General features: G+C 50.9%; 2 protein-coding genes and 1 long non-coding RNA gene across 59 annotated transcripts in view; 2 read left to right on the top strand and 1 right to left on the bottom strand.

The window, feature by feature from the left end:
- LOC122386569 (transient receptor potential-gamma protein-like) overlaps nt 1-9,752 on the top strand; it is a 96,640-nt gene extending 86,888 nt beyond the window's left edge. For all 3 annotated transcript variants that reach the window (XM_043375880.1, XM_043375861.1, XM_043375870.1), the window contains 2 exons: nt 5,907-6,087; nt 6,315-9,752. In XM_043375880.1, the coding sequence (XP_043231815.1) occupies nt 5,907-6,087; nt 6,315-7,093 (960 nt within the window). In that variant the 3' untranslated portion in view covers nt 7,094-9,752. The remainder of the gene's footprint in view (nt 1-5,906; nt 6,088-6,314) is intronic.
- The window catches only part of LOC122386587, a 162,178-nt gene that overhangs the window by 13,100 nt on the left and 121,400 nt on the right, over nt 1-27,678 (bottom strand). For 4 of the 6 annotated variants that reach the window (XR_006257408.1, XR_006257404.1, XR_006257409.1 and 1 more), the window contains exon 5: nt 12,895-13,060. The exons of the other annotated variants lie outside the window; for them this stretch is intronic. This is a non-coding gene — a long non-coding RNA (uncharacterized LOC122386587). The remainder of the gene's footprint in view (nt 1-12,894; nt 13,061-27,678) is intronic. 6 annotated transcript variants of the gene reach the window in all.
- Nucleotides 15,186-27,678, top strand: part of LOC122386338 (twitchin-like) — a 133,114-nt gene continuing 120,621 nt past the window's right edge. For 39 of the 50 annotated variants that reach the window (XR_006257385.1, XM_043375851.1, XM_043375843.1 and 36 more), the window contains exons 1-2: nt 15,300-15,478; nt 25,817-26,177. Coding sequence is in view for 49 of the 50 variants with exons in the window: in XM_043375851.1 (XP_043231786.1) it covers nt 25,862-26,177 (316 nt within the window). In the remaining variant the exon portion in view is untranslated. Of the gene's footprint in view, nt 15,479-21,707; nt 22,098-25,816; nt 26,178-27,678 lie in introns of those variants that run through there. The other 11 variants (XM_043375680.1, XM_043375476.1, XM_043375791.1 and 8 more) reach the window with 9 other exon arrangements.

The following is a 27,678-nucleotide window of genomic DNA, read 5'->3' as shown; positions in this document are numbered from 1 at the left end:
CTCAACCTGTCCTTCCAGAATTCAGTCTCCGCAAATTCGCTGAACGACGAAACCGCATTCCAATGCTCTAAAGAAGCGATTCCACTCATAGCTGAGGTCCATTCAGGACCTTTGTGCAGGCACAGCCAGTGCCACCAAAACAGGCGCTGCCTTAGTTTCGGGTGAAAAAGTCGATGGAATTTCGAGAATCAGCGACGCGCGGACCGAAACCTTAGTCAATCTGCCAGAGAATGGAGATCTTTCGAAAGCAAACACGGAAACTCGATTTGAATCGTGATCGTTCGTTCTCATCGACTTGTTTTAAGTATCTGACTGATTTGATAATTTATAGATCTACATAATTTTTAGATGGGTTATTTTGTTGTCATATCGCACCCATTTTTTACATTTTCAATACCTAAACAACACTAGGGCACAAAATCAATACAAACACACGGGCTGCCTCCCTGAATTCGAATATTGGTACAATGAGTTGTGCCTATTTCCCTGTCCAGCAGAGCTGTGTTGTTTAGTTACCCTTTATGTATTTTATGTTGTAGTGCTTGTCATATGCGCACTGAACATTAACAAGTTTACTATTGTTTACCCTCCCATGGCGAAAAAGCATGACGATGACCAGGTAAGCAGGAATGGTCCTGGTCCTGTCGGTACAACCCGCCTGGCTTTCGTTTGGTGCCGTGTCTTTCTATAATTTTAGGTGGCAGTCAATTATTCGTACTTACGTTTGTGTGCCCCTTGTTTTCTGTGGCATACCTGTTTGTTTTGCCCAACATACCGTACAAAATTCAGATCACTACCATAGCAACACGATAAACATTCTTTCAATGAGCCTCTGTTAGCTAAGTCGCGTACAGGTGACGACAAGCGGTCTTACAAAGCCTGAAAAAGACAACATAGGGGAGAGTGGCGAAAGATGCCCAGGGTTTTACTATGTCATATATTATTCGAAAATGACGATCGGAAAGCAAAAACTTGGAGTTTCAACGGAAGCCGACTTCATTTTTCTCCAAAAATATCACAATATCGTGCCTGAAATATGATAACTTTTTTGCTATTAAGCATTTTCCTGAAGAAGTGAAAGGGGGCATCTTACCCCACAGGGTGGGAAAGACGCCCCCTGGCGTTGGGGAAGATGCCCCCCTGCACTATAAGTGACATAAATGGGCACGTGAATCGCCTGAACGAATCAGTAGTCCATTCAGCAGTAGACACCAAACGTCATCGTAAGGGCCCTCAAAAGTAGTCGTAAGGGGCTTCAGGGGTCATAGTTTGGGCCATCATAGTCCAGCGCGGCCAAACAAGCGTCCGTGGTGGCGTTCGGAGACCACTGTGAGGCCCTTATAGGTCTTCATGATGCTTGAGGGCCCTCGAGCCCATCGCGGGGACCTCAGATGCCAGCGCGGCCCGTGGAGCCAACGTGGGAGCCCTCAAAGGATGTCGTGAGGGGCCCTGGAGCCAATAATGGGGCCCACAGAGGCCGTCGTGAGGGCTCTCAGAGTCAAATGCCGCCCAAAAAGTCGCTGTGTGGGCCAAGAGACCGGCATGGGGAGCACCCAACCGTACTGGACTCTCAATAGTCCCAGATCGGCTTTTGTCTCTCATCACAAGTATGTAATAAATGATTTGACGGGCTGCTTGAAGGACAGCCTACGGATTTAGGGGGGCGTCTTTCCCCATCAGGACAGGGGCCAGGGGGCATCTTACCCCAAGGTACCGAAGTAACATTAAATCTGTACAATTTGTTAGCCATAAAACTACACTCTGAAACAAACTGTTTGGGACACAGTACACACATGTTAATGTACCACGACTATAGCAAGGGACGCAAACATTATCTACCTTCTTTGATATTTACAATGTTTTGACACCAAAATATTTTTTGAAAGCAGCAAATGAAAAACATGCAATCACCAGCCAGCCGTTGCCCAACTAAGCTTCGCAAATTTTTGTGCAGTTAAAAAGGCAGGCTTCTGCTTTACGCTAAGAACATTAATTTCCTGGTTCGATTCTTTGTTTCGCCGCTAGAGGGGGTGGGGCGTCTTTCCCACCCTGGGCATCATACCCCACTCTCCCCTATGTCTTAGCGGTATTGATGGCGTCGACAAGCGCTATATACCGGGTGATCATTTGGGAATGAGATAAAGTAAGTGGCACGTGCAGATGTGTATTCAATAGCACACCAGACAAAAGACACGTCATTAGACTCGTCATCGTGGGACATTTTGTACTGCACACTATTATACACCTGCAAGCCACTGTTCATCTACAGCAGGTGCTCAAAGTGGCCACCCCTTCTGAGCGGCACAGCTCAGCCCGACGGCGTGTGTGACGCGCCATCTTTCGCAGCTGCTCTTCGTCCATGTTGCGGGCGAAGTCCTCAACCAGTTCCTTCAGCTGTTCCAGCGTTTGGGGCTCGCTGCGCACGATCTGAGCCGTCACCAATGACCAGAAACAAAAGTCCCGACAAGACAGGTCGGGACTGTACGGCGGCCATCGGTGTTCACTGTTCCGGGAGATGAGGCGGCCGCCGAACTTCGAGTGGAGGAAGTCCATCACGGGAGCAGTGACGTGCGGCGGCGCGCCGTCCTGCTGGAACCAGTACTGGTGGCGCGTCGCCCGAGCCCTCACCGCAGGCCACACCACCGTCTGCAGCATCTCCAGGTAGGCGTCGCTGTTGACGGAGCCAGTGAACCAGTGAACTGGCAGGCACTTCCCATCCACCACGCCCACCCACGCCATCACCTTCTGCCCCTGGGCCTTCTTGCATGGCACGAGCTTGTTCGGATTCTCTGGCGACCAGCACACAGTGTTCTTCTTGTTTGGAGACGGATGCAGAACAAACCACTTTTCGTCACTCCAGAGTACACGCTCAAACCACTCCTCATCATGGGTTAGCCAGAATTCACAGGAGTCCATCCTGGCCATCCGCGTCATCTCCCGGAACAGTGAACACCGATGGCCGCCATACAGTCCCGACCTGTCTTGTCTGGACTTTTGTTTCTGGTCATTGGTGACGGCTCAGATCGTGCGCAGCGAGCCCCAAACGCTGGAACAGCTGAAGGAACTGGTTGAGGCCTTCGCCCGCAACATGGACGAAGAGCAGCTGCGAAAGATGGCGCGTCACACACGCCGTCGGGCTGAGCTGTGCCGCTCAGAAGGGGGTCTTTGAGCACCTGCTGTAGATGAACAGTGGCTTGCAGGTGTATAATAGTGTGCAATACAAAATGTCCCACGATGACGAGTCTAATGACGTGTCTTTTGTCTGGTGTGCTATTGAATACACATCTGCACGTGCCACTTACTTTATCTCATTCCCAAATGATCACCCGGTACACAGACATTTATGGGAACTAAACAAAAAAGAAACGAATGGGCAAATAAGGATAGTTAATAAATGACCCACAGATGACCGGAACGTAAGGTCACAAAATAAAGTTAACCCTCGCCCGCACATGCCATTTTCCCATCCTAGAACGCACATGGGGGGGGGGAGGGTTGCCACCCCCCGCGCCATTTCGTTCCTGTTGGAGATAGAGCTGAGCGGTAAAGACCAAAAAGATTCTTTGGGAAGAAACGAATCCAATGATACCCAGTTTTACCTTCTCAGGTCAGTCATTGACCTTCCAGGTCAGGTCAAACTAAAAAATGTTGCTGTTTTGGGTCACCGTTGGATATCAAGTGCGCTGCTTACCATATAGGGGAGACCCGGGAGGTATGGGCCCCCTGGAGGTATGGGCCATCGCAGTTTTGAAGAAGTCTTGCGTATTTTTACACATTTGACGACGTTAACTGGTAGCAGCCATTCCGTTATACATCCCACCACGTGATTTTCAAAACCTTCCTCTGTCTTGTTTGGCAATGAGCGGTGATAAAGCGTTTTTGCCCTCTTCGAGTAAAATACGGTACATACAGAAAATTCGTGATAAATTTGAGCTAGGCTCGTTTTATGATGTCAGACCATCGCTAACATAAAGTTTAAAGCATGCAAGTTAAGGCTGGATAGACAATTTGAAGCTTTCTTGCAAGATTATGAGCTGAGATGCTACGCACATTATGTCGTCCTAGCCGGGAGGTATGGGCCACCCACCCTCGGTGATCCTAAATAAATAAAAAGATGCTTTCATTGAATGTCCCCGTCAATAAGTTTTATTTTTGTCGCGCAAGGTCGGAAATTTAACTTCAAATTTCATTCGAACAGAAAAATATTATTGATCTTATTTCATGGTGCATGATTGAGTTTACCAAAATACATATGGGCCCAAGTGACATCCATGAAGCAAGCTGTTGGCCACTTATGCGGTTCCTAGGCTCTAAGAGAGATCAAGGTAGATACCAGCTTCGAGTATTATTCTCATTGTCGAGAAAAGAATATGAAACATGGCACCAGCCCATACCTCCCGGGCCATGGCCCATACCTCCCGGTGTATTTTGATGGATCGAAAAAGCACATGATTTATTGAAAGTTATTTCGAGACAAAATAGTTAATCCCAGATGCCTAATATCAGGCGCACGTTGCAGGCCAAAGGCAATTTCACGTACACAGAGTGAAAAACCGGGTCTAGCCACTGCCCACTGGAAGAAAATTGCCTTTTCACAAAACCGGCCCATACCTCCCGGGTCTCCCCTACCGATGACGATGCTGTTTTCTGGTGCCAAGCCAGCTAGAACCTCTTTGTCACACTAACCGACCAGATTTTTGCTGCCGAGGTCATGTCAGGTCAAGTTAGGTCAAGGTCAATTATATGTGTTTGTATGTCTGTGTGTGTCTGTGTGTATACTGATGTGTGCACCGAATGTTTTTGTGTCCATATTACATGAAATCATGATCTGAGAAGCTCTTACCAAAAATCCAGTCAAAAAAAACTTCACAAAAAGTAATTTCCGCTTGCCTAAAACGTAATTATCTTAGATGAACTAGGTTGACCTTGACCTTGACCTTGACATCTGTACATCGTCGAACAACATGTTCCATGATAGTTGGGAGGTAAGACTGGCAAAAAAGGCCGAAATCAAGGTGTCAAAAGCTCACAAGGCCCATAGCCTGCGCAAGATGTTGAGAATTGGCCATTTGGGTCATGACATGACCTGAAAACCAAGGTCATATCTCCGAAACCAAAAATCACAGAAACTTGAAATTTTCAGTGGACATCAAGAAAGGATAGAGGAGCAGCTATACGAAAAAATCAGCTTTCTAGCTTTAAAAATGTTGAGTGCAGAGCAGAAAGACTACCTGGGGGCGGTGGCAACCACCCCCCCCCCCCATGTGCGGGCGAGGGTTAAGGGGCCAATGTTTTTTTTTTATATATGAAAATTTTAGTCTTTTATGCCACGGCCCACAAGACACCCGTCTCGAGCCACCATATTACTGCACGCTTATTTGTAAACGCGCTGCTTTTACTTTGTTTATGGTCTATTCATGTACATTATTCTTATTTTATTTTGGGTTTAATTTAAGCCGAAGCGTGCCGTGGTTCAACTATGTGTGCAATGGAGTGCAGTCTTTTGGTGCCTTTTTAACACAATAGACAAACACATTTTCAAACATTTGCATAACAAGATCCTATTTCTAACACAAAAGGAGCCAGTGTTGTGGACAGTGAAAACCGTCATCATCAAAAGTAGATTCTTATAGAAAAAGTCGTAGCCCATAGACCTTCGATCAAATCAGTCTTTAATCAGAGTCAATAAGCTCAAAATAAGCTCTTGAACTAAAAATTCCGTCAATAATTATGTTTTATCAATGGCTTTGTGCCCAGTCATTTTTAACCAAAAACAGCGTTTAGACTTGATATAATCGGGCTTCAACTAAAACGGACCTTTCCGAACGCGGCGCAGTCCAGTCGTATCGCCTCGAACAATTATGTGACGGTCTGACGCGCTGTGTGACGCCGCTGTGTGACGGCAGACAATCATGCGGAACCTGGTGCGTCGTTACGTGACGCGCGAGCAGCGGAAGGCCGACAACCAGGGCGTGACGGAGGATGACGTCAACGAGATCAAGCAGGACATCTCGGCGTTCCGCTGCGAGCTGGTCGAGATCCTGCGCAACTCGGGCATGAACACCTCGTCGGCCAATCCGGGCACAGGTGAGGCACTGACAGCCACGTGCGAACACGTCATAAACCGCCACATTCTGAGACAGAGAGCGTCCGTATTGCTTTTAGAACCACCACTGTTCGGAAAGGGTTTCGCTTTCGGGATACCGACGCTGATCAGATGAGCTCTGGACGGGCTCAATTTACCAAAAATGGCTAATGAACTTGAAGACAACGTACCAGCTAACAGCTAACGAGCTAACGAACCTTCCCGGCAGGGTCGGGCGGCAAAAAGAATCGTTTGAAGGAGCGGCGTCTGATGAAGGGATTCAACCTGGGCTCAATGCACCCGCCGGCCGGCGGCGCCGGCGCCGCGGGCCGCCGCGAGTCCGCGCTCTCGGCGACCTTTACCTCTGCGCTGACGCCTTCCGCGCTGCCGACGGCCGGCTCGCTGGAGGCAGCGCGGGAGGCCGGCGCCCGGTCCCCCGCCTTTCGACTCTCTCGGTTCGCCCGCGTCGCCGAACAGCGGCTGGCCAAACGAGAGATGAGCAAGAGGCGCTGGGGGACTCTGGTCGAGGCCGCCAAAAACGCGCGCGTCGCCAAACTGCTGACGCGCAGCCGGAGCGAGGACTCGAGCTGCAGCTCGAGCGGCGAGCGGCGCAGCAGCCGCCGTCAGCAGAGCGTCGACAGCGACGCCAGCGGCGGCAGCCTGCGGCGCCGCGAGGTGCCACAGCCCCGGCCAGTCCCCTCTCTGACGCTGGACCTCAACACGAGCGCCGCCAGCGGCGACGAGCCGCGCGCCGGCAGCCCCGGCCGAAACTCGTTCGTCTTCATCGACGACCACCCGGCCGACGACTCGACGCGGCAGACGTCGATCGAGTCTCGCGCGTCGGCCGGCTCGTCGCCGCGCCTGCTGGCCACGCACACCGCCTCGCCGGAGGCCAGCGTCGCGCCGTCGTCGTCGCGCGAGCCGCTGATGGTGCCGCCTGGCGGCCGGTTCCCGAACCTGCCCGGCATTCAGCCCATCACACGCCAGATGTCGCAGGGCTGGCTCTGACGCCGCCGGCGGCCGCTAGGGGCGCTGGTGTCGGCGGGCGGCGGCCGGCCGGACCTCGGTCGACCGCCGGCCGCCGACAAACCGCCGACTCGTAGCTCTAGCTTCCGTCTCCAGCACTGTCGGGCCGGACCCGTCCGTCGGCCGGACCGCTGCCGTGTGGACGGTCTGCCCGGGGGCCGGCACGGCCCGGTGGCCGGCGGCGAGCTTAGAAACCAGTCCATACTGAGGTCTGCCCAGAGACTCCTCCAGTGTTTGACCTCGCGGATCACCGCTGCGTGGGGAGCGGTCAGAAGTGTAGCAAGTGCCAATGAACTGTTCATTTTATAGTCGGGCTAGTTCAAAGGCACTTGGTAGCGGCGTGCTGTGGTGATGGGACGTGGTGTTGCACTTTTGGAGCATTTATTCCGTTGTTGATGCGTGCAAATGGACTACGGTAGAGCAGAGAATGTAGTAGACGATTGTAACGCATCGCCTAGCATCGGGGAGTTCTTGTCCAGATGAGTTGTAAGCTTTCATGTGGCGTTACGTTTGGAACTTTCTGCACTTCTGAATGTATTATGCGTATTACGAATAGGGATCAATTAGCGCTATTAGCTTTGATGAAGTATTTAACCCGGCAGTTATCTGGGAAACGCCTGTTGATGCAAACAGCTGCAAATTTTACAAGGTTTCTCGATACCATCGTTTTCAATTTGGCAAATGGGCAAACCGCTGTTTAAAGCTTGCAACAGTGAATTCATATTGGGGCATTTGGCTTTGATATCAACGCGTTTTCAAGTTTTTTTTTTCAGCATTCAAAAATCTGTAAAGCGCGCACGTCTGTGCTTAGAATGTTCTCGTGGTTTATATAATTATCAAAATAGCAAATTGTAAGTCTTTACTAAATCCGATACCTTGGTCAACCAAAATGGCATTTCAGGAAATGACAATACTAGGGCATTAGTTCGAAAATGTGCCCCTCGACGTTGAATCAGCAGTAAGAAAAACGCAATGCTATCTTTGCCAAATGCTCCACTCAATGTCCGTCTTGAAGATGCGCACAACGCGGTATAGCAATGTATCTAACGCGATATGCAACAGGCAGGGATATGCAGTCAGCGGGGCGCCATTACAGCTGACCAGAGAGAAGGGAATCGGGTGGTGCCGCCTTGTGAACCGCTCGTACCGGAATGATGGACATCGTCCCGCTGGTCACCGTCCCGGAATGGTGGCGAATGTTACGGAATGATGGCCACCGTCCCGGAATGGTGGCGACCATTCCGGAATGGTGCCCACCGCCCCGGAATGATGTCCACCGCCCCGGAATGATGTCCATTGTCCCGGAATGGTGGTCACCGTCCCGGAATGGTGGTCACCGTCCCGGAATGATGGCGACCATTCCGGAATGGTGCCCACCGCCCCGGAATGATGTCCATTGTCCCGGAATGATGACCGCCATCCCGGAGCGGTTGGGAGGCCGTCCCGGGGAGGCCGCACGGCACACTGCTGAAGCTCCGTGTGTGTGTGCACGGACCGCCGACATTCCAGAGGCGGCACTGGCTCCGCGTCGTCCGCGGATCACGGGTACTGGTGGAGGGGTGCGGGGGGACGGGGGGCGGGAAGGGACGGCCCGGGGAGGGCGGCGTGTGTCGCGGTCAGACAGGGTCCGCCGTATGTGTGACGGGTGCAGGACAGGGTGCGCCGCTGGCGGGTCATTGTGCTGCGCGCCGGAGAGTCTCGGTTGTATCTGGTGTGACCTGCGCTCACCTATTTATATAGGAGGAAGGTTTCCGCCAAACAGCGGGCAGACGGTTCAAGTAACGTTCAATGACGCAAGGTTATAGGCTATAGAGTACCGTTTATAATCGCTGATGTTCAAATGATGTTTTGATTTTGTTTTTGATAGAACAGAAATAAAGTAATATTCGTGTCTACCTAAGTTGTAATTTTTTGGATAAAAAAGTCATGGAGACAAGCACATACTTTGGTTAGCAAGCATTACAAAAATCAATTTTTACGTTGAGCCCGAACATAAAATTAAGCTAATAATCGTTACGCTTCCTTCAAAATTATCGAACTTGACTATTTTCTTGAGGTTTATCACAATTTAATACAATTATCAGCTACGGCATTAGTGCCAACCAGTGAGTCCATAGCAAACTGATGAAAAGATAAAAGAATTATCGAACACGTTCTATGCAAAATCATTGTTCGGGTTTTACGCAGGTTTTGACGATGGAACTGGTGAATGGAATTCCTCTACTTCGTCTTCTGTTGTGTAAAACTCTGCGTTCAGTTGAGATATGTGCGGCTGTATGTCTCGGTTTCAGAGTTCAGTCATCAGGTTGGCTCGGCCGTGACGACGTTCTAATTTGCTCCATCTTTGTCTGTGTGGACAGAATGGCTGTGTCGATCGGGAAAAATTACGCTTATCGATTCAATTGGCGCCGTCTGTGGAGAGTTCTGTTACTGGAGCGGCCGGTAGACTGCAGAGGAGCGGTTCCGTTTCTGATGCAGCCGGTAGATCAGAGGAGCGGATCCGTTACTGGTGCAGCCGATAGGCTGCAGAGGAGCGGTTCCGTTTCTGATGCAGCCGGTAGATCAGAGGAGCACGCCGCCGCCGCCGCCCGTGTCCGTGTCAACAGACGTGTCGAAATAAACGAGGTCCAAGTGTGAGTGGCCGCGAGTTTCACCAGACAGACGAGGACTGAGCAGCAGACAAAATGCGAATTAGGCTGATAGCTCTGAGCTCACACCGGCATTAGAGCTTTGAAGGACATCCGCACAGAGCCTGTCCTAGGAGGACCATGCCGAGTAAGTATTGCCCTGAACTCTGCCCTACCACCTCACCAGAGACAGCGTCAATATGTCTGCAGCACTGCGCACCAGATGAACAGCGCAAATTATCCCGTATAGCACTGCTACCTAGGCGAGACAGAATCGAGTATCCATCTGTAGCACTGAACCACCTACAGCGTCCTGAGCATCACTGCCGTCCCCGAGAGGCCGCCAAGGTCGCCATCTGGCGGGTCGCGGCCGCTGTCAGCCGCCACGGCGACAGACGCGGACTCACGGTACCCGTCACCGCCTGGCCGACTTCCCGCCGCCAAACAGACGAGTTCTGTCACGGCGGCTTTATGTAACGGATCGCGGCGGACGTTGCCGAGCGATTATTTCGCTCTCTGGAGCCGCCGGATAGGGGAGAGTGGGGAAAGATGCCCAGGGTTTGACTATGTCATATATTATTCGAAAATGACGATCGGAAAGCCAAAACTTGGAGTTTCAACGGAAGCCGACATCATTTTTCTCCAAAAATATCGCACTTTCGTGCCTGAAATATGATAACTTTTTTTTGCTATTAAACATTTTCCTGAAGAAGTGAAAGGGGGCATCTTACCCCACAGGGTGGAAAAGACGCCCCCTGGCGTTGGGTAAGATGCCCCCTGCACTATAAGTGACATAAATAGGCACGTGAATCGCCTGAACGAATCAGTAGCCCCTTCGAGTCTGCAGTAGACACCAAATGTCATCGTAAGGGCCCTCAAAAGTAGTCGTAAGGGGCTTCAGAGGTCATCGTTAGGGCCATCATAGTCCAGCGTGGCCAAACAAGCCTCCGTGGTGGCGTTCGGAAACCACTGTGGGGCCCTTATAGGTCTTCATGATGCTTGAGGGCCCTCGAGCCCATCGTGGGGACCTCAGATGCCAGCGCGGCCCGTGGAGCCAACGTGGGAGCCCTCAAAGGATGTCGTGAGGGGCCCTGGAACCAATAATGGGGCCCACAGAGGCCGTCGTGAGGGCTCTCAGAGTCAGATGCCGCCCAAAAAGTCGCTGTGTGGGCCGAGAGACCGGCATGGGGAGCACCCGACCGTACCGGACTCTCAATAGTCCCAAATCGGCTTTTGTCTCTCATCACACGTATGTAATAAATGATTTGACGGGCTGCTTGAAGGACAGCCTACGGATTTAGGGGGGCGTCTTTCCCCATCAGGACAGGGGGCATCTTACCCCAAAGTACCGAAGTAACATTAAATCAGCACAATTTGTTAGCCATAAAACTACATTCTGAAACAAACTGTTTGGGACACAGTACACGCATGTTAATGTATCACGACTATAGCAAGGGACGCAAAAATTATCTACCTTCTTTGATATTTACAATGTTTGACGCCAAAATATTTTTTGAAAGCAGCAAATTTTTAACATGCAATCACCAGCCAGCCGTTGCCCAACTGAGCTTCGCAAATTTTTGTGCAGTTAACAAGGCAGGCTTCTGCTTTACGCTAAGAACATTAATTTCCAGGTTCGATTCTTTGTTTCCCCGCTAGAGGGGGTGGGGCGTCTTTCCCACCCTGGGCATCTTACCCCACTCTCCCCTACAGAAAAAAGAAAAATCTATTAATTTACATTCAATGATATTAATTTATAGGCTGTTCTAATCTCACTGGTCCTAAAAGTAATAGATAATGGACATCACAGTGGAGTTGTGGCAGACCCACCGGCCAACGCCCAAACGGAGCTGGTCACTGCCCGCACGATCTCCGCCTTTCCGCCAGTCAGAAATGAGTGAGGCAGAGACTGGCCGACCGCCAGCTTCACTATCCAGACGGACCACCCTCGCCCTCAGCGTGCGTGAACGCGGCGGATGGGGACGGGTGGAGGGTAGTGGGGGCGGACAGTGGACCCGCGTGTCACCCACTCGACTCTGGTAGGGAGCAGTCCTCCCAAATTAGCCGGCGCACCGGCCGCCGCCGCCGACCACTGTACCCGGTATCCGCCGGGCTCAGCGGCGCAGGCAGTGCAGGCGACTGCTGACCCAGGTCTGGGACAGGTCAGCCTCGGAGGCACGGGAACACGAACACGCAGTCGAGGGGACTCACCGCGACACCAGAGGATGCAGCGGATGACACTACACCAGGAAAAGCGGCCCTCAGCGCGCGCGGAGACCTCCCACCGTCTCGCGTCCCCAGTCGTTAATTAGCACCCACGGGTAAATAAACATAATCACACCCAAACAGAGGGCCTAATTGTCTGCCGGAAAGTGCCGCCCCACCGGTCCCAAACCATAAACGAAGCCCGGAAAATCACAGGCTGACTGTGATAACCAACAGAAGTCATATTAATGGAGCCCACCGAGCCCACGCCCTGGCTGGTGGCCATATTCAATGGCAGCAGGCCACCAAACGGGCCCGCATTCCTCAGCAGTGGCCTGGACCAAACCAAAACGAACAGATGTATAAACGGCATTGCCTCACCGCCCCAAGTACGTCACTGAGGCTCCAGGGAGGAAGTGTCGACCTGCCCGATCAAAGTCATACTAATGCCCTCCCCGGGTCCACACTGCTCGACGATTGTACAGGTGTTCGTCCGCCCCCAGGTCGCCCCCTTTGCCGGGTCACGTGACCTCTGACGTCACCAGGCGGACATTTCCGCTGGACCCGGCGACTCCCCGATCGGCGTCACCAGCAGATAAATCCGCCTCGACCTCCGCAAATCAGCCGGGGAAAATAACCGAGCAGACACGATTTAACTGCTCGGTAAAAATATCAGTAAGAGCCGCTCGCCAAAAGTGAATAAGTAAAATCCATTATCCAAATAGGCGAGCATTGGTAACCAAACAGGTATGCATTTCTTTTGTTACTGTCAATCTCCGTGTTCTTGTATAAGCCACCCTTGTAGATGAAAATGTAACGGTTTCGATTTGTGCTATCGTTGCGTAATATTTATTCTTAGATTCATCTTCGTTTCACGGATTGCGATACCGTAATGTTACTTAAAGGCCTTCCTATTCGAATCTGGTGGGTGGGTTGGATCAATGTTCTTACCTATCTGTCCCCTTGCGGGCTGACCTCACTGCGTGCTGAAGGTCCATGCGCCTCAGAGTTGAGGAGGGGTCGCCGTCCGGTCCGATGGGGGCCCGTGTGGCCGGGATCGCGGCTCCTCCGCAGTTGGTAGCCGACCCACGGCCACGTCACCCGGCCCGCCCGCGACCTGAGATTATCGACAGCAGCGTCACCACAACCGCCCGATATAGCCCAAAGGGATGGACGGCGCAGCCTCACAAACGGCCCGGAGGCGCCGCAGCAGGTCAGCGGTATACAGGCAGACGTCGACTACCCTAGCGAAAAAACAAATATGACTAGCATCACCACGGTCTAAACACGACACAGTATAATACCACACTTCTAACCACCACGCTTGATAACAGCATCGTATCACAAACAGTGCCATCATTTAGCTCACCGCTCAGTTGCAGCCGTCCCCGCTACAAGCCCAGCGCACATCGCGGTTCCACCACTGCGCCGCGACCCGAGGTCGGCCGACAGGGGCGAGCTCTGATTGGTCAGAATAAGCGGCGCCCTCATTGGCCGAGCGGCGGCCGGCCGGCTCTCTGATAGGTCACCGCTGACCCGCACTTTTACAAACAAGTATGGAGCTTTCTGAATGAGCTGCATATGATATAAACGATGTATGGTAACAACAAATTTCACTACGGTAAGATATCAAGCACGCGTGATTAATCAATACATCGCACAATAAGGGTGAATGAATCACACCGGGGCCCGGAAGAGCTGCTACTTGCTAGTTCTGTAGCGGTTACAGCACGCCAGTCCGACGACATGTTAGTGGAACCCGCCCGCTTCGTAGACGAGCAATTTTAATTACCTACCCAGGTGAAGTACAGATAGTTAGGCCATGTGCGAAAGTGAGATGGCTAACACATCGTCACCTCGCACCGATGCTTAGTCGATGACAAGGATGTAATGAACGTACCGTTTCTTCGTATTTCGTTAATTTGTTCATGAGTCTGACAGAATAATATAATGTCTAGGCAGAGTCGCAGTCAATTTGACTGCAGTTGGTTTATTTGTACTTTAATAAATGAGTTAAACCTTAAACAACTGTAGGTAGATATTCATAGTTGTTCAAAAATAGCATTAGATGAACCAAACAACGTCACTTTAATGCATTCAACAACGAATGCCTAAAACAAAAACAAAATGAGAAGGCTTTATTCATTCGGCCAAGATTGAAGGAAGCATGGCTAATATCACCTTAGGAGTTAACTGTAAAATCAAGGAAAAAGCGTCATTTTAACCACAGGCCAATATTTTCCATGGAGACTAGCCATTTTATAAAGCGCAGAGTTGCGTTACAAACAGAGAAGTGCGCCACTTGTTCGCACCCCGCTGTGGGCGGACCGACTGAATGTCAGCCTGCACCACCCACGTGCGGCCACAGACGACCATCTGCACTTTTTATCGCGGGCCGCTTTTACACGCAGCGGAGATCGCACTGTGGCGCTCTCTCCCCGCTCTATTTCCGGCATAACGGCGCCCTCAACTCGGTCCACACCGCCCCGCTGTCACCTGTGGGGTGCCGCTGTCCAACACGGCTGATCGGCCGTGTATCCCAAGGTGTATCCGTCCCCGTGTATCCGCTCGGCCGACCTGTCGATCGCGCCTCCAGCGGCTACCCTTGCCCTTCAGTGGGCGGCGGGGTCAGAGTCGGCAGCGGCCGCCAGCCAAGGTACACGGCCGGAGGCGGCGTGTATCGCGCCGCCCCCGCCCCCGCCCCCGCCCGGAGAGCCGGCGCCGCCATCGGGACGGCGGGGGCGGCGCTGACGCGTCCCGGGATGACGGCGGAATAGGGTGTGATGTCCGCCACAGGGACGGGACACGCCCAACGGCCGATCATACCGACCGCTGCTGGCAGGGGGACGTGACGCGGACTTGGCTGACGGTCACAGTTTGGGCTGAGCATTCATCACAATAATAGAGCCGCCAGCGGTTCTCAAACGGGGCCTGGAATAAATGATGTGTTTTGAAAAGTGCTCAAGTGGCAATGTAATGCACCGCTACGCCGTATCGTTGTTCTGACTATCGGATAATCGCCTGCAGCTGGTGCGGCAGTACCTGAGCTGTTTGTGATACCCTCCCGTTGTTTATCTTGGTAATCCAGCCCCTGAGCCTGGAGCTGGACCGGACGGGGGCCCACACGGGACCTCTCAGTGACCTCACCCACTGACTGACCTGACCTGAGGTCAGCGCGCGGCGGCGCCGGCCGGCCGCCGCCCGGGGAGCCGAGTCATATATGGCAGCCATCAGAGCGGATCCTGTTACCACCGACCGCCACCGGCCGGGCGCCGCCGCCGCCACCGGCCGGCCGCCGCGCCCGGGGCGCTATTTTTGCCCTCGGGGCGTCCATGGCTCGGGCGGTGATTGGTCGGAGCGCGCCGACCGGCTGCGAGACCACGTGACCGGCGCGGGCGGCGGCTCGGGCGGCTCGGGGCGGCGGCTCGGGCGGACCGTGTGACGGCGGTGACGGTGCGGACCGTGCGACCGGTGACGGCAGCAGGAGACGGACGGCGCGGCGGAGCGACGCGACACCGCCGGACACAGCCAGCAGGTAAGGTGCCGCGCGGCCAAACCGGGCACGAGGGGCGGGACGGGGTGTGGCTGCCTCGGTCCCGACGAAAAATGGCATTTGGGTCTTGGGACCTAACCAAGTCCTTCGCCCCCTGACGCAGCGAAAATGCGTGGAGTATGGAAGATCCAATGGGCTTGGTTAAATATACAAACGCAGTCAGATCGAATGTCCTGATATTAGTCCGGTGCAACCAGAATAACTCGAGGATCATCAAAAAAGGCATGTTTATGCAATAAACCTGCACAGTGATTTCAGCTTAGATTATATAACAGTTCCTTTGGGTTGACCGCGCTAGTAAGATGGACACGCATTCCATGAGTTTATAGAAAACGCACTGAAAAACGCATTCCGGGCAACGTATTAAAACAACATGTTAATATGCATTGTCTGCGTAAAAGAAAATGGTATTTAGACAGATTAACCCTAGAACGCCTAGGGGGGGGGGGGTTGTATCAACCCCCCCTGAGGTTTTTTCGAAGTGCACGCTAAACGGCTTGTCGTAGCGGGCTGAAATTTTCAATACCCTCTGGGGCAACCTTTGCGCATCTTTTGCCGAAAAAAAATTGATCGGGTCATGTCAGGTCACGGAGTTATGACGTCATAAGTGGTACAGCCTCCGGCCGGATTTTCACAAACTGAGTGCCAACGCCCGAGGTTTCCTGCCGGTGGTACGGACATCGGTTGATGGATCGTAATGAAACTTCCCATGCATGTTGGGGCAAGTATTGGCTATCATATGGTATAAGAAATTTGACCGGGTCAGGTCAGGTCACGGAGCTATGACGTCACAAGAGGAACAGCGTCCGGTACTATTTTTGAAAAGCGCCCGAACCACTATTTTGCTAATTCTTGTCACCTCAATGGGAATATGCAGCAATATTAGCTTCTATAGGGAGCAAATGGACCTCCCAAATCCAAAAATACAATCAGTATTCAAAAATTTAAATTTTGATTTTTCGAATTTCTGCCGCCGACTGTGACCTTGCCGACTTCCGGCGCTCCCAACGCGCCATTTTTAGAGCTAGGGAAACGAAATACATACCAAACGATAGACAATTGATCAAGGAACACGATAGTGAAGGTTTCAAGTCGATATCTCCTACCGTTTTGCCGCAATCGCCGCCTAAAGTTGAAAAAAGTCTATTTTTCCGAAAATTTGACCTTTGACCGGCCAAAAGTAGGTCAAATGTTGACCTAGGACCAAAAAATATACCACCAATCGCGAGATCTCGTTGAGAGCAATCCGTTGGTTTTTTCCGCTAAGCTCTACGACCTTCCGTTTCGAAACGCCAGGGGGGGGTCGTAACAACCCCCCCCCCCCTGGTCGTTCGTGTTATGAGAAATGGCCTGGTCGTGCGAGGGTTAAGCATAGCTCAGCGTCCAACACATTAATTGACACCTGTTTGTTGGAATGCGGTTAAATTATGGGAAAATGCACAGCTACCGCTCCCGATACAATGCGCCCGAAATAACATCGTGCGATTTCTAACGCTTGTCGGTGTCGGAAGCAGTTTTGGTATCTATCCAACTTCACAATCTGGCACATTTTCAAATTTCATCTGGAAGACCACGCCTTCAAATAACAGCATCTTTAATTGATCACATAATGCTGGTGCCTGGCGTTGAACATGTGATGGCTTCAAAAGTTCAAAACGAAATATTCGAAACAAAGAACGAAAGATTCGCCGAGTTCACAGAATCACTTTGATGCTTCACGTCACTTGTGAATCGTCGCAGCGGCGAAGTTGTATGCCTGTTTGAAATTTCAAAAAGTTCGTGACGATCCAACTGCAAAACCAGACCATAGAAGCGCCACCCATTAATTGTGAATACGAATGCACATATAAAATACAGGACCGAATCAAAATGAGCAGTTTGCTGATAGTTTATCTTAATTTCGGCAATTAGACCCCATTGTAAGCTTTGAACAGCTTGCACACCTTTTCCGTGCCAAATTCTGTTAACCTATTAATATTGATACTGAGGCAATCAGTAACGATCAGAGACCAGTTTCGTCTGATTCGTGTATGCTCAAATCTAAATCGATGCCTCGTGTCGTAGGCTCAGACGCTAAGCGACCCAGGGCTTTCAAAGAAAACCACACGTGGCACGTACTGTATCGGGCGGGACGTGATTCTATTTTTGACGTTGGGTAAGCCAGAGTTGGCCTTGGACATGTTAGACGAGAAGTCGGTCGCTGTTAAAGGGACCCTCCCACCTTAACATTAGTTTTGAGTTGAGATAGCCAAAATGGTGGCCATGGCCTGAAAATACCGGTTTGGGCATTCACAACATCGAAAAATGCTTTAATTCGGAGATATGGAATTTCAAACTTGCAGTTTTCGGATTCTAAGGGGCTAATGCATTGGTATGCCCCCTTAGAATTTGTGACGTCAGCGGAGATCTAACGATTTTTAAATCTTTTACTAAAACGTTTGGCAGCACGCGGTGGTATATGCTGCTTTGCGCGCAACAAATGCCGCACTTTCAAATAAAGTCGCTAGGAACAGCGGAGATCCCAAAAAGTAAACAAAAGTAAAAGTCTAATATCTTGAAAACCGGTGAATATTTTTCGATGAAATTTGGTAGATATTCATTTTTGCTCTTTCTGAACCGAGCGACATCACTTTCATGCCAATTCATTAACTTTTTTGAAGGTGGGAGGGTCCCTTTAACTGCCGCGGTAGATTACGTAATCAGGTATTTCAGATGAGATGGCTTCATTCTATTACTGATGAGAGGTTGAAGAAAGACTGGGTAGACGGATATTCCGAGAAGTGGCATTTCATACGAAGTGTGAACTATTTGGTTTTCTGATTTTCATGGACATTACATCTATTTCACCGCGCGTTTTTTTTTTTGCCGTCAAGCATTGTTCTCACGTCAAGCATGCCGTCATTTCTTCTCATCATCACATCTCACCATCGCCTATTGCGGCGTGTGCCTGTAGAAAAGAAGAGGAACCATGGGGCTCAACGACGACCTGCGGAACCACGAGGACGCGCCGGAGGAAGAGGAGGAGGAGGAGCTGGTGGACCCTCACCAGACGATCCGCGAGCAGTGCCGCACCAGCGGCGAGGCGCCCCAGCTGCGCGCCAAGTTCGAACAGTGCGAGGAGCGTGTCAGCAGCCGCAGTAAGACCGAGGAGACCTGCGTGGAGGAGCTGCTCGACTATCTGCACGCCGTCGACCACTGCGCCGGCGGCAGCGTGCTCTCCTGCCTGAAGTGATTCCATGCGTCACGGTCCAAATTGTGCTCAATGTCTCATCAGTTGTGTAGCGAATATGCGTAATTGGTGAAGCGAGGGGTGTGTTCTGTTGCTGAATGTGTGCAATTAAATATATGCTGATTGATTCATGGTTAATTGTGACTCGAATGAATGGAAATATACGACGAAAGTCCCAAAAACCTCGACTGTTTGACAGTTTGTCTCAAAAGAAATCGGAAGAGACTACAGCAAACAAAGTGGTCTTTGTTCACGCTCTGCTTATAAGCACATATCAGCAAACCTATTCGTACATCCTGAACCTAACAAGCGCACATCCATCAATCAAAACAAATATCGGGCACCACTCTGAACCGACTCCGAACAAACGGGCCGGAGGGGGGGGGGGGGGGCAACAAGCATTCAATTTCAGTTCTAAATAACTCGGACACTTAGCAATGCATAGAAAACCTAAAAATGCAATTAATTGGACTGCGACAAGGATCATCGAAAACATTGCGGTCGGCTTTCCACAGATGTTTGTTCTGGAGCATATGGTTTCAAACGACACTACTTACATACTCTTATATCTATTCAGAGATCTTCTACTCAGTGGTTATTCAGTGAGCTTACCTTCATTTACACACTTCACTCGTAGCTTCATAGTAAAGAAAACAAACAATGGGCAATGAAAATGCATTGCATTGCTCGCCCCACCCGCCGCGTTTCAAACTCTGTGGGTCGGCCCCTGGCCCACGCGCCTCTGGGTAGCAGGGTTTGGCTCTCACCAGCCTCCGGATGCCAGCGGCTCTGTCCTGGTTCATCTCCAGGTCAGAGATCCGCCGGCACCCTCCCACTCTCAGCACCTGCGCGACACAACAACCCGGCCAACGGCACCACAAAAACCGACCCGCGTCCCGTCAGGGCCGCCGCTCAGTGGGGGAGGGGTGGTGAAGTGGGCTAACAGGGGCGTGGATCGTAAGGCGGGAACTGAGATAGAAACAGGAGACAAAAAACGAGTGGTTCGAGGAGTTACGAATAAAAAATTGCACCTCGGGCGGGGGCGTGGCTTAAAAAAGGAGCTTTGGTATAGCGGCCACGAATAAGAACCGAGTGGTTCACGGAAATGGCTAAAAACATGGTTAGTAATGAGGCACACTGTAACTAGACCGAGTTATATCGAATTTAAGCAGCGACGACTATCTTTATCGTATGTACCATGTGACCTGACGGCAGAGCCAATTGACCTAAACTGACAAAAAATGTTTAGGGTTTCATCCGTCCCATACTATTTTGCTTGCGTCTTTCTTTGGTTGGACAGAGCCCGAAGTTTATGGGCATCAATGCTCACGGACGTCAGTCTGACTAGTTAGAGAACGTTTGTGTTACAACACACCCCGCTCCGTCCCATTTAGCTTCTCGGACCAGACTATTCTTTGATCAGACATCGGAATCCTTGAACTTGGTTCGAAAATAAACGCTGCGCGCAGTTTTCCGTTCGTCTGCGTAACTTGTAAACGTCCGATTCCGGCGCCTTATTCAAACAGTGCGGCGGCGATTCTCACACCCTTTAGATTCTCCTTGCACCGAATGGAAACGGTGTCCGTTTTCCGCCCACACTCGCCACTCAACAGGCACCCAAAACTTCCGACTGCGCAGAACAGCGACCGGCAGCGGAGGCGGAGGGGTGGGGGAGGGGCAGAGAGGGGGCGGGGGCGTGGAGCGATGGCAGAGACCCGGCGACTTGTTTATCGCTCCTCCCACACTGCAGGTTGGGCTGGCCCGGTTAGGCAGACTCTGGCAGACACTCGCAGACTCTGACAGACTCTGGCAGTCTAGCAATCCCTGGTCGGTTAGGCAGACTTTGGCAGACTCTGGCAGCTGCGCTGAAGTGACGCCAGCCCGGGCGCTGATGCCAGCACGAAGACCGCGTTATATCGAAATGATCCAAAACTGAGTGATTAAAATGGCGTTACGGTCCTAACGAAACGCTAGCAGAGACTGGTTTATCGCTCATCACAGACAAACTGTCGACGCTGGCTGGCGTTGCTTTGTAAATGCCGCATTTTATGTCTGGCAGTAGTTTGGTAGAGAAAAGATTAACATGAATGTCAAGGAATCGCACGCTACCGTTGTGTCATTAAACCTATTCACTGTCGTTTCACAATATCGGCATCGGGCGGTTCGTTGGACCCAAATGACCGATAAATTTCTATCCGCGTCAGCTAACATGCAAGCATTCGTTCTGGAAAGTATACTTCCATCAACAATGTCTGTTTACATCTTTTCCGCATATCTGTGCGATCGAATGCTACGCATCATATGTAACCTGAAAGGCTGGACAGGAGAAAGAAAACACATTCAATGGACGAGGCCCCTCCTCATTCCTTACGCCTTTTCGTGGCCTCCAGAGGTCGGTCCGTGGCCCTCCCGAGCCATTGGATGCGAAGACTAGGCTTGCGTCGCAATAAGTGGCCCGATTCTCGCAGTAATATGACCGTATCCTTCATGCACGTAGTGAAGTGTTAAAAGCGTTTCTTGAAAGATATTTCAAGTTCGGCATCCAAACGTTTGAAAATGGCAAACGACTAAGCTCCTTCCCTTCTTCCGCTACCTATCTATCCTTTTCATTCCTGCCATCTTCCCGAGCTAGTTGATGTTTCCAACAACATTTCCCTTCTTTGAGGTCTTGTTTACCATCGGGACGGCCATGAAAATATCCGTTTTCAAACACTGCTCTCCAGGCATGCAGGCTATCACGATTTCGCCCGTTTTCAAAAATACGTCCCGCCGAACGTCGAGCCAACGCCAACAGATTGAGCCAGGCACCATCACCTCCTCCGCTGGGCCCTGAGGCAAACTCGGCGGCGGCGAGAGATTGATGGTTGCGTCACGCACCCTTGGTGTCCCGGCAAGGTCGCCTGGAAGGCCACCAGCCGCCCTCCAGCGGCTCCGGGGCCGCCTGGAAGCCGGGCGGACACCTCCCGGCGCGCCAGCTCCCAGTCCCGGGAAATTGGACCGGACTGGGCAAGTGGGCAGGGTGACACTGAGTGACGGGCCGTCTCGGAGGAGCCACTGACGGGCTCTCAACTGCACGGCTCGGCTCCGGCCGGTGGGTTTGTTGTTTTGCACCTCGGGCCCCAAACAGCTGACTGCAGTGGGGTGGGGCGGAGGAGGGGGGGGGGGGCGCCGGAACTTGGCAGCGGCGGCCGGGTGTCGGCGGCCGACCGGCGGACGGCGCCAGCCTGCGGCGCGGTCTGGCCGACAGCCGACACGGCGAGCGCGGCGGTGGCAGCTGCTGAGAGGGACCACTGAACCCGACCTGACCCGACCCGACCCAGCGCCGCGGACAGTGAGAGAGGGCTGCGCAGACCGGAGACAGAGAGCTGAGTGGTGAGTGGGCCCGAGGGGGAGCAGAGTCCGACAGGCCTGTGCGGGGAGCCGATTGGCCAGGGCAGGCCATAACAGCAAAGTTCCGAACGCAGCGACGTTTAGAACGCTAACTGGCTTAGTATACTTTGTCGTTACGAACTGGTGATCATTGATTACTTCTCCTTTCCTATAATGCCTCCAGCTGTTCTCCTGTTTATCTCCGTTCGCTAGCATCCGTTAGGAATGCTATTTTCAATTTACATCGAACCCGAATTTATCGCCCTCGGCTCTGGCAGTTCAGTGTCAAACAGCACATACCGCCAAGCCCCGTGGCCCAGCCGAGTGCCAGCTGGGGAGCCCCAGAGCCGAACGAACCGGACCGGACGCTGTCACCGACTTTAGTTCACTGCCGCAGCCTATCACTGTTTTCTGTAGCTCAAAGATGCCGGGTTCAACTGTCATCTAGGGCTCACACTTCACAGTAGCTTGGCAACTGCCTCTTCAAGCCCAAAGCTCTCGGCCGCTCGAGCCTGTAGCTTTCAGCCGCCTGTGGATTGTGATGCCACCTGTTGCTCCTGTCTCGGTCTTAAGCCGGGGCCAATGGTCACAGAGCGATTCTCGGGCTGGAACGTGAACCATCAGGCGAAAAACGCGAGTAGACTTTGTAGTTTGTACTTTCTAGCTTAGCAGCATTGATGCTCGCTAATTCAGGATAATACCCAGCAATAAAGCTACAGTGTGCACTGTGCACCTATGATTCCATAATTTTTTTATGGTAAACTGCCTTGGACTTACAATTATCTCATTGAAACACAAATGTGCTTTCTCACTGAAATTTTGGGACCTTCAGTATGAGGTTAACGAGTAAAAATAGCGTCATTGTAAACTGCGTTGCATAAGCTCCCGTTTCACACATTTTCCATGGCCGACCGTCGCTGACTTATCACTGCCACATGCCGACTGTCGGGGGAGCCAGGCGTGACGTCAGTACGCGCGGCAGCCATGACCTGGTCAAGCGCGCGCCCCGCCCGGTCAGGGAGCCGCTCCCCGGCCGTCGGCGCCGACGCTCCCGTCCCGTCGGCACCGACGTCACCGCAGCGCCGGCTCGGCCGCGCGAATTCTTGGCACCGGCCGCGGCCGGGCGACGGGACGCAGCAGCAGGGATAGGTGCTGGGAGCATAGGCTGGGACTGGCACTTTGTGGCGCAGGTGTGATTTTTGTGTATTTCGGTATTTCACCTTCACATTCCACTTACGATAATTAAATCCACCCTAATCACATTGCAAGGCGACTAGCCTCATCAACATGATAACTTAACCGCCGAGCAGTGGTTCGTTTGAAATCTCCTAACCTTCAATCAATATTTTATAGCACGTCCTATTTCTATTACAAATTTGCCATTCCTAACGGTGCATTTACAGCAGCTTGCGGGAAACACTCTTGAGCGTTTTATGTAACCCACCTAAGAAAACCAAGGGAAAAACGAGCCAGACTAATTTTTGAAGCTCAACTAAAACACAATATAAACGAGTATTTTGAAAGTACCGTTTGGACAAATAGAGCCATGAGAAATGAACTCAGAACGCCACTTGCTGTGCAGACTGTACCACTAGGATGTTTGTTGTGGCAAGGTTGGTGTGTTGATAAGCAAAGTGCCTCATCACGATGAAAAATGTAATTCGGAGTGAAACAACGAATAATGAGTAGCTAAATGTGATGTCCATTTGGCCGCGACTCTTTATGAAAGGATGCATTTCCTATGAAACTACGCAACGAAAAACTACATGCAACAGATAAAAACCGCTGATAAGCTTTACATAATTACCTAAGTTCATCGCGACTGCCTGCTGCTTGATTATCTCATTGCTGTTCTACGCCTTCATTGCACCACTGTTGTGATACGCCAGCAGCTGTTTATATACAATCAAACAGGACTCCGAGGCGGACCGGGCCTTTGTTTGCTATGCCTTTCTGTCCCTGAAATTCCATGAAATCCTGGTGCTGTCACTGCGGAACCACGCCGCTTATACACAAATGCTCCGCCTGAAACATGCCGAAACTATAAATACGATCCGGAGCCGGAGTCACATTCACGTCAAAATACCCATCGCTAAGAATAGCTCATTGTATATCCAATCAAATTAGAATGTCCCTAGTGCACTGACGTATGGATTGGTAACATCCTGTTGTGGACGGTAAATCGAGGAATAGACATTGTTGATTGTTCGAACATGACCCTACCTACCAATAGCTCATAGTTATAAGTCAGCGATGCCGTTCAAACGTGAGCATTATGACAAAAATAAAATACCTACAGAAAGAAGTGTCTCCTATACAACTGTCTCTTCCGAACAGTCCCACGTCAGTAGCAAGCCAAGCCGAACCTTTTTCTGAACAACAATCATTGTGGGTGGAAGGGATATTATGACGAATCACATGATTTGGAGCGTGATGGTAGCTAACCTAATTCTTCTTTACCATTTACGTGACTTCAGCAATCAGCATCATCCATCATACGCCAAGCCCGCTGGATGCGCAGTAACGCCGCGGGTGCGTATTATTTAGGCCAGGGTTCATAATGTCCAGGGCATGATGTGTCCAGTGCTCGAAATGGCCAGTGCCTTGAATTGGCCAGTGTTCATATTGTCCAGGGATTACATGGTCCAAATGTGGCCAACTGGCTGCAGATAGGGTAAATTCAAAGAGGCCAGGGTTCATAATGTCCAGGGCACGATGTGTCCAGTGCTCGAAATGGCCAGGGTTCATAATGTCCAGGGCACAATATGTCCAGTGTTCAAAATGGCCAGTGCCTTGAATGGGCCAGAGTTCATAGTGTCCAGGGATTACATAGTCCACCCAACCCAACCAAACCTAACCTATCCTAACCTAAAATAACCTAACCTAACCTAACCAAACCTAACCTAACCTAACCTAACCTAACCTAACCTAACCTAAGGTAATGATGTTTGCCTACCGGGGATAAGGAAATAATTTCTCGCATGAATAGATTGCAAGCAATAGTAAATCAAATATTTTTAGGTTAAGTGGTTATGCATCAGGCTTCAGGCCTTCGGCCTGAAGCCAGATACATAACCACTTAACCTAAAAATATTTGATTTACTATTGCCTGTAATCTCTCCTAAGGCATTGCCTTCGGCACTGCACTGCTTCGCATTGAGCTGGTTCCGTGTTTTTTACATAATGACGTCACTTTCAGTGACTATGTAATCCCTGGACACTATGAACTCTGGCCCATTCAAGGCACTGGCCATTTTGAACACTGGACACATCGTGCCCTGGACATTATGAACTCTGGCCATTTTGAACACTGGACACATCGTGCCCTGGACATTATGAACCCTGGCCATTTCGAACACTGGACACGTCGTGCCCTGGACATTATGAATCCTGGCCTCTTTGAATATACCCTATCTGCAGCCAGTTGGCCGCATTTGGACCATGCAATCCCTGGACATTATGAACTCTGGCCCATTTAAGGCACTGGCCATTTCGACACTGGGCATAACGTACCCTGGACATTATGAACCCTGGCCAGAATGGATGCTCCCCAACGCCGCGCGCGGCTATAGACTGTGCCGCAAGACACGCATGTGTTGCGGGACAGCCTACCAATACAGGCAAACTCGCCGCCTGGCCGATCGTCGCGCTGCTGCTGGGGGTGCAGAGTCGCAGACAGGGACGGTACTCGACCTCTCTGACCTCCGTCCCCTCTCCGGCAGGCCGTGACACGACCCTGAGCCGGCGGCGGCTGCGGCGGCGCAGCCATGGGCGCCAGCGGAGAGGACTTTGCGCCCAGCTTCACCCAGAAGCCGCAGCTGCGTCAGGAGGATGACGGCAACCGGCTGCTGTTCGAGTGCAAACTGCGCTCCCGGCCTCAGCCGGATATTGAGTGGCAGCGCGGCGACGAGCGGCTCGCCGAGGACTCGCGCACAGTGTTCCGCATGAAGGAGATCGACCGCGACCTCTACTACGTGGTGCTGGAGATTGACGATGTGATCGAGACCGACGGCGGCCTGTACAAGGTCAAGGCGCGGAACAAGCGCGGAGAAGTGGCCGCCTCCATCAACCTCAACTTCAGCCGTGAGTGCTCCGGGCCGGGAGAGGGGCTGGAGAGGGAGGGGCGGGGTGGGGAGCAGTGTTCGCCACGGGCCGGGCCAGCCCAACGGGCCACGGGCCGGGCTGGGCTACGGGCTGGGCCGGGCCCCCAAATATCATTAGTTAACGGGCTATGGATGGGCCGGGCCAAGAACTTTGTGCACTATGGGTTTTGCGACTAATGTCAATTTAAGAAAATTTGGAAACTGATGCAAACAAAACCCACTGGGAAAATACAAAAACTAAACCAAATTTAAGCAATGTGAAAGAAAACCTACTTGATATTGAATTTTGGGAATCTTGAGAATTATCCAATATCACATCATGTCACACATAGGAGGGTTTTCATAAAAATTCCGCAACCAAAAAGATCAGAGAATCTCTAGCATCATTAGTTTGTTAATAAAAGTTAAAATGTAGTCATCAGAACAACTTACTTAGCACTACAACTCCAAAAACTAAGAAGCCACTCAACAATGATGGGCTACAGGGCTACATTAAGTTAACACTTATATATGGCGATAGTGAGACAATTCCAACACAGTCTTTTTTCCTTCACCGACGGCTTTTTAACGAACAGAACCTTAAAAGGATACTCACAAAACACACTGTAAGTAACGAGGAACTCTACAGAGTATTTCGCGATGAAAGCTTCTTTAAATGTCCATAAATTTGTCAAAATAAATCACAACAAACCAGCCCCTTCTCAACAAAATGTGCAATCATGGCGGCGGCGCTATGTTTATGTGGCGGCATCTAGGTAGTATACACAACAGTATATCAAATAAATACGTTTTTTAAGTGAGTATCAAGGTGAAAACAAAATTAAACCAATGAAAAATAAAACCAAAATCACGAAGTCTGAAAACTCGAACGAAAAACAAAACAAAAACTTGATCATATATGTTTTATTATACAATTCGTCAGAATCGCTACCTGCCGCAGCTGCGACAATCAAGAAGTGTTCGCTCATTTTCGATTGATGATGATGATGCGTACAAGTCGCAAAAGTACCCAATGACATTTCAAGCTTACCATGTTTTCTGCTTACGCTGCTAGCGATATCCATATCTTGAAAAGAGCCTAACATAAAATAGCAAGGAAAGTAGCAGATAGTTGTCCACAGAGATTCGGTTGACACGTGGGCATGAATTGAAAATAGATTAAATCAGTTTTGCTGATAAATGGATGGATTTTCTCTTTTTTTGGAAGACAGTGCTAAAGTTAGTGTCACCTATTTTGTATGCTTTCTCAGGCTTTTGATATTGCAGCATCTATGGAGTGAATTTAACAGCAAGGTCAATCCCAGACAGATTCATCAATTCCCATAAGTCAAGCTTTTTTTCTGCTGGTAAGTGCTGGGAAGTATAGAGTATGTTGCAAATACTTCCTTCAAGTATGCATTAGAGTCACCAATTATTAATGATAATGTTCACACACATCAGCTTGCAAGATAACTTTACTCATAGAATGTAGTTAATATAAT

The sequence above is a fragment of the Amphibalanus amphitrite genome, unplaced genomic scaffold (assembly GCF_019059575.1).
Source record: "Amphibalanus amphitrite isolate SeventyFive unplaced genomic scaffold, NRLGWU_Aamphi_draft 000016F_arrow, whole genome shotgun sequence".
NCBI classification, from domain to species: Eukaryota; Metazoa; Arthropoda; class Thecostraca; order Balanomorpha; family Balanidae; genus Amphibalanus; species Amphibalanus amphitrite.
Note: the sequence above shows the minus strand (reverse complement) of the source record. Positions and strands in the feature narration are given on the sequence as shown.